General features: G+C 55.6%; 2 protein-coding genes across 3 annotated transcripts; one reads left to right on the forward strand and one right to left on the reverse strand.

Annotated features, from left to right (window-relative positions):
* Positions 1-81: 81 nt before the first annotated feature.
* LOC126037250 (uncharacterized) lies at positions 82-2835 on the reverse strand. The gene is made up of 2 exons (XM_049797533.1): positions 1333-2835; positions 82-415 (listed from the first exon to the last, which is right to left on the reverse strand). The coding sequence occupies exon 1, from the start codon at positions 2833-2835 to the stop codon at positions 1933-1935; it is 903 nt and encodes a 300-aa protein (XP_049653490.1). The 3' UTR covers positions 82-415; positions 1333-1932.
* A 1869-nt stretch (positions 2836-4704) lies between these two features.
* On the forward strand, positions 4705-6738 carry BCAP31 (B cell receptor associated protein 31). Of its 2 annotated transcripts, none has more exons than XM_049797534.1 (7): positions 4705-4878; positions 5005-5105; positions 5550-5694; positions 5798-5933; positions 6034-6148; positions 6235-6335; positions 6411-6738. In XM_049797534.1, the coding sequence occupies exons 1-7, from the start codon at positions 4787-4789 to the stop codon at positions 6447-6449; spliced, it is 729 nt and encodes a 242-aa protein (XP_049653491.1). In that variant the 5' UTR covers positions 4705-4786; the 3' UTR covers positions 6450-6738. The 2 variants fall into 2 exon arrangements, with proteins under 2 accessions (XP_049653491.1, XP_049653492.1); XM_049797535.1 differs by having other exon boundaries at positions 6037-6148.
* Positions 6739-6818: the final 80 nt, after the last annotated feature.

A 6818-nucleotide genomic window follows, 5' to 3' on the forward strand; every position in this document is an offset into this window, starting at 1 on the left:
CCTGCCCCACTCCAGTGACACTGAGGTGCCCCAAATGCTGTCTTCACCCCCCCAAAAAAAGCACAAACCAGGGAAAAGGACCCCGACCAGCAGCTTGCGACTTTAATATTAAACGCCTTTTACAGAGGTACGTGCCCGCTCCCTAAAAGCGGTGGCTCCACTAGAAAAAATAAAGGGAGGGCCAGAGCGCCGTCACCATCCCTGGAGATATTCCGAAAGCGAGTGGACGGGATACTCCGGGACATGGTTTAGTGGGCATGGTTAACGGTTGGACTCGATGATCTTGAAGGTCTTTTCCAACCGAAATGATTCCATGATGGTGCCGCATCTCGTGCTCCGCTCCGCACTGGGACGTCCCTGGTCCCTCTCGGCTCCGCGCTCTGCCGAGCATCGCGAGATCCTTACGACAGGACATCTGAAAACCAAACCAAACCAAATCCCAAATTGTATTTCAGCTGTAGACGGAGGGGTTGAAAGATGGGGGGTTTTGGGGTGAACACTGGGGGAGAAGTAGACAGCCGAGAAAAACGCAGTCAGCACAGAAAGCGGGTGGTTTGTTGCTTGGAATGCTGACCACGGAGATGAGAGATGAGGAATACTGGGGGAGGACGGGCAGCGGGCTGTTGCGCAGTACATCTGTGAGCATGGTCGGAAAAGAAGAAAAGGAAAGAAAGAAAGGAAGAAAGAGGGAAGGGAAGGGAAAAGGGAAGGGAAAAGGGAAGGGAAGGGAAAAGGGAAGGGAAAAGGGAAGGGAAAAGGGAAGGGAAAAGGGAAGGGAAAAGGGAAGGGAAAAGGGAAAAGGGAAGGGAAAAGGGAAAAGGGAAGGGAAAAGGGAAGGGGGAAGGGGGAAGGGGGAAGGGAAGGGGGAAGGGAAGGGAAAAGGGAAGGGAAAAGGGAAGGGAAAAGGGAAGGGAAAAGGGAAGGGAAGGGAAAGAGAAGAGGAAAAGAAAAGAAGAAAGAAGAGAAGAGAAGAAAAGGAGAAGAAAAGGAGAAGAAAAGGAGAAGAAAAGGAGAAGAAAAGAGAAAAGAAGAGAAGAAGAAATGAAAAGGAGAAGAGAAGAGAAGAAGAAAAAAGAGAAGAGAAAAAGAGAAGAAAAGAAGAGAAGAGAAGAGAAGAGAAGAGAAGAGAAGAGAAGAGAAGAGAAGAGAAGAAAAGAGAAGAAAAGAGAAGAAAAGAGAAGAAAGAAAAGAGAAGAAAGAAAAGAGAAGAAAGAAAAGAGAAGAACTGGTGTTTGTCAAGGTTAAGCGTGTCAGAGACTGGTACTTGGGAGTGATGAGCAAGAAGGAACCATGAGCGAACACACAACTTAATTAAATGTTTGATGAACTTACGATCTTGTCGAGAAGGCACAAGCAGAGGCCTCGCTTGAATAGATAGGGCCGGAAAAGAGAAGAACTCCCGCCTTTGTTCTCGTCCTTGTAGATCATTCAGCTTAAACTAACCATACGGTTCCACACCACTAATGAAAACTTAGATAATTACCTAAGAGCACTAACAAGCACTGGATGTATCAAAACATGTAAAAGACCACGCTGCGCAGAATCACCCGAGGAGGGCCAAATAGCGGACAAGTGAGGAAGACTACGGCAGACCACCAGAGGACTCCTGAAGACCACCAGAGACCTTCAGTGCGCCTGAGTAAAGGAAATCTGCAACTTCTACTAGTTTCCCGGAAAACTAATGAATACGTATAACTTTTCTCGGAAATCTAGTGAATGCGTACGTAGAACGTGTACTTAACCTGCACGATTAGACCCGACGGTGCGCACGACAGGCGGAGCGATCCCCCGTGCACCCAGCGCTGCCAATAAAGACCTACTTAATAGTTAATCAAACTACTGAGTTAATTTCTTTGAATCAGGCAGTACTAAGATAATCAGCTGCAATCATTTTTCTGTATACGTATCCTAATCTGATTAATACGCAATTAGTTATTCTATAGCACCTGTTTGTGCTGAAGCTGTGGTACGGACGCGAGGTGGAACGATCCCCCGTGGATCCAGCGCCGCGATAAAGAACGCCTGTGTCGAGGTTTGGGTGGCCGCGGCGCTCATCGTTTCCTTGTGAGGTCCAGAGACTTTCTCTTCCCCTTGAGGGTCCCGAGGGGTGTCGAACGGGGCTCGATCGGCACGGGCCAGGTCCCAGCACGTTGCAGCGATTTGTATCTCCCTGGAGCTGCCGGGGTGACAGCACGCCTCTTCCAAATATTTTACTACTTCTTCTGGATCCCGCACTTGTTCAGGGGTGAATTTCCAAAACATCGGAGGTGCCCACTTTTCTAGGTACCTGCCCATACTACCCCACGCACCCTGCCACTCATCGTTATCCAGCCTGGGGGCGCATCTCCGGCTGATCTTCTTAAATAGCTGTTTAACCTTAAACGAGAGCTGAACCGCATTCAGAAGTATGCTAATTCCTAGCAGTAGGGCTAGGACCGTGCTCGTCCCAACACCCCAGGAGTATTCCAATTTTTCAAAATTCTCAAACACCGTTGTAACCGGACTGAAGGAGAAAGGAGAGGGGAAGAAAGGTACCCCACCCATAGACTGGTTTTCCATGGAGGAAAGGTAAATGGTAAAATTCGTAATAGTTTCCCACAGGTGGCTCCCGCCGTATAAAGGTGACGATGCTGAGTGCAAATACCGGATTAATCCCACAGCCGATGACTTTATCATACCATAAACCAGTGTTATACCATACATCAAAGCGGAAACCTTAATCCACCCCCCACGGATGATAAGCAGTAGAAGAGGAACTATATACAGCAAGCGAGGTGATACGTAACAGAGCTTTAAAAACCAGAGCATCGACTCTAAGAACCCATAAATCAACATAAAAAACGCTTGGAACAAATTTGTTTTAACAAGCTCTGGTCAGGTTTGTCGTTATCTCAACCCTTCGGGCCCTACGTTGGGCGCCAAAATGGACTGTCGTGGTTTATCCCCAGCCAGCAACTAAGCACCACGCAGCCGCTCACTCACTCCCCCCCCATCCAGCGGGATGGGGGAGAAAATCGGGGGAAAAAAAAGTAAACCTCCCGGGTTGAGATAAGAACGGTTTAATAGAACAGAAAAGAAGAAACTAATAATGATAATGATAACACTAATAAAATGACAACAGTAGTAATAAAAGGATCGGAATGTACAAATGATGCGCAGGGCAATTGCTCACCACCCGCCGACCGACATCCCGTCAGTCCCCGAGCGGCGATTCCCTGCCCCCCCCCACTTCCCAGTTCCTAAACTGGATGTGACGTCCCATGGTATGGAATACCCCGTTGGGCAGTTTGGGTCAGGTGCCCTGGTTGTGTCCTGTGCCAACTTCTTGTGCCCTGGCTGGCCATGAGAAGCTGAAAAATCCTTGACTTTAGTCTAAACGCTACTGAGCACCAACTGAAAACATCCGTGTTATCAACGTTCTTCGCACACTGAACTCAAAACGTAGCCCTGGACCAGCTGCTAGGGAGACAGTGAACTCTATCCCAGCTGAAACCAGGACAGCCTGCTTTCTGAAACTCCAAAATGAGTCTTAAGAGAGTTTCTTCGACCGGCTTTTTGGTATCATATCGATAGGCACGATCGACAGGCACGACAGGCACGACCCTCCCGTGCCCCCGCTGCTGCGATACAGAACGCCGGCTGCCTAAAACTCCAAAATTGAGCCCGAGAGAGGTTCTTTGACTGACTTTTTGGCATCCATAGTCACGACAGGCACGACAGGCACGACCCCCTGTGCCCCCACTGCCGCGATACAGAATTCTGGCTGCCTAAAACTCCAAAATCGAGCCCAAGAGAGTTTCTTTGACCGGCTTTTCAGCATGAATAGTCATGACAGGCATGACGGGCACGACCCCCTCTGCATCCAGCGCCGCGATACAGAACGCCGGCCGCCTAAAACTCCAAAATTGAGCCCAAGAGAGTTTCTTCGATCAGCTTCTCGGCATCAATAGTCATGACGGGCTTGACAGGCACGACCCCCTGTGCATCCAGCGTCGCGATACAGAACGCCAGATGTCTAAAACTCCAAAATTGAGCCCAAGAGAGTTTCTTTGACCGGCTTTTTGGCATCCATAGTCACGACAGGCACGACAGGCACAACCCCCTGTGCCCCCACTGCCGCGATACAGAATTCTGTCTGCCTAAAACTCCAAAATGGAGCCCAAGAGAGGTTCTTTGACCAGTTTTTTGGCATTGATAGTCGTGACAGGCACGACAGGCATGACCCCCCGTGCCCCCACCGCCGCGATACAGAACGCTGGCTGCCTAAAACTCCAAAATGGAGCCCAAGCGGGAGTTTCTAAAGTGCCGGCGTACGGCCCCAGCCCCTGACGAAGCCGAGAGCCGCGCCGCCATTAAACACCCCCCACCCCCCCCGGGGCCCTTTACCCCCATCACCACAGACCCAACATGGCCGACAGCCCGCCCCGGCCTCCGAACTACAACTCCCGCCATGCCCCGCGCGGCCACGTGACACACACCCCCCCCCGCCCGCCGGCGGCGGCGCGCAGGCCTCCATTTCCCGGCATGCCCCGCGGCGCAACTCTCCCTCCACTACCGAGGCGGGAAGGGAAAAATGGCGGGCGGAAACAGCACCGCCTCCTTCCGCCTCGGTAGGGTTTGCCGCGTTGCGATTGGGTGTTGCCCTCCACGGCGTGGGCGGGGCTTCCGGCGGAAGTTTGAGGGGGGGGTGTCGAGCTCTGCTTCCGGTAGTGGCGGAGGGGGAAGAGAAGGAGCCTGAGGGGAGGCGGGGGGGTCCCGTCCGTCCTCCCTCCGCCTCACACCCGCCATGAGCCTGCAGTGGACGGCGGTCGCCACCTTCCTCTACGCCGAGGTCTTCCTCGTCCTCCTGCTCTGCGTCCCCTTCGTCTCCGCCGCCAGGTGAGGCGGGAGGGAGACCCCCACGGTGGTTGTAATGGCGGGGGGGGGGGGGGGGGGGGGGGTGTCTCCCCCAAATTTCCATCCCCAATCTCTGTGTTTCTCTTTTTTTTTTTTCCCCACCCCAAGATGGCAGAAGATCTTCAAGTCACGCCTGGTGGGCCTGGCGGTGGCCTACGGCAACACCGTCTTCGTCGTCCTCATCGTCATCCTCGTCCTCCTGCTCTTCGGTGGGTGCTGGTACCATGGGGGGGGGGTGCTGGTGTGTAAACAAACCCCACAATTAGCCAGATTGTAAATTAGGTGCGTTCGTTAGCGCGGGGCGGGGTACTCCCACCGAAGCCGCGCGCGCCCGACTCGCCGTTCCGCTTCAGTCGAGCGTTGCACGTACGTAGAGTATCGCGATACGCCCGTACGTATCCGGCCTCGCTTGATGTTAAAATTCATTCCAAAAAAATGTTGGGTTTTGGGGTCGACCGCTGCTTCGTATCGGGGCGCAGCCCCTGCCCCAGCCCCCCTCAGCCACGCAAACGTTAAACGTCGCTTTTCGCCCACGTCCGCCCCTACTGAAATTCCTTTAATTTCACCAGAAGCTGGGTAACGATTGACCGGTTCGGCTCCCCGTTTCCCCCCTTCCCCAAACCGATTCCCCCCCACCCCCCCAATTCCCGCAGACGCGCTGCGGGAGACCCGTAAATACGACGTGACGGAGCGGGTGGCCCTGCAGAGCAGCCCCGGCGCCCTCGAGCATTTCCACATGAAGCTTTTCCGAGCCCAGCGCAACCTCTACCTGGCCGGTTTCGCTCTCCTGCTCTCTTTGTGAGTTGGGGGGGGGGGGGGGGGGGAAGTATGGATTTAGGGGAGGTGGGGGGGGGGGGGGTCTTGGGGTGCCGAGGAACCGGCCTTACCCTCCGTCCCGCAGCCTCCTGCGCCGCCTGGTCACCCTCATCTCGCAGCAGGCCGTGCTCGGCGCTTCCAGCGAAGCTTTTCGGAAACAAGCGGAAGGCGCCAGCCAAGCCGCTCGCCGGTACATGGAAGATAACGACGCTTTGCGGAAGGTACGGCGGCGATTCGGGGAGGGGGTGGCGGGGGGGGAAAAAGGGAAACGTTCGGGCGCTTCGGGCCCTGATATGTTGTGTCCCCCCCCCCCTCCGCCAGCAGCTGCAGGAGGCAGGGGGTGACGGGGGCAGCGCGTCCCCCTCCCACGACGAGAACGAGACCCTCAAGGCGAAGGTGGAGAAGCTGAAGGAGGAGCTGGCGGCCAGCAAGCGCAGTACGGGCAGGGATTTGGGGGAGGGGGGGGGGGGTGTTTTTTTTTTTTTTGGGGGGGTGTGACCCTGACACAGACACCCCCCCCAGCTCTGGAGAAGGCGGAAAACGAGGTTCAGGCCATGCGGCGCCAGGCCGAGGGATTGACGCGGGAATACGACCGGCTCCTGGACCAGCACGCGCGCCTGCAGGTATTGGGGGGGGGGACACACCCCAAACCCCCTTACAACCCCCCCCCCCGAACCCCCTAACGCCCCCTCCTGCAGGCAGCCCACGACGGCCCCCGGGACAAGAAGGAGGAGTGACGACTAGACCACGCCCTGGCCACACCCGCCGGGCCACGCCCTTGCCCCCCCCCCCATTCTCCTTCCGCTGTATTTGGGGACCCTCTGCTCTGTGGCAACGCTCTGGGGGGGGGGGTGGGGGGCGCAGGGGGGCTCCGAACCCCATTTCACGGGGTCCGAGCCCCCCCCTTTTGCCCCTTTGGGGGGGGGGGGGGGGGGAAGGCCCAATTTTGGGCAGTGGGGGAGCTTCCCCCCCTCCCCCCCTCAACCACACACCAGCTTCTGCTTCAATAAACATGGGATCAGGCCACGCTTGGCTCCATCTCCCACCCTTTGGGGGGGGCCCCCCAAGCCCCCCCACTTTCCCCCCCAGCTCCCTTTTTACCCCCA

This window comes from Accipiter gentilis, unplaced genomic scaffold, assembly GCF_929443795.1.
Source record: "Accipiter gentilis unplaced genomic scaffold, bAccGen1.1, whole genome shotgun sequence".
Taxonomy (NCBI): Eukaryota; Metazoa; Chordata; class Aves; order Accipitriformes; family Accipitridae; genus Astur; species Astur gentilis.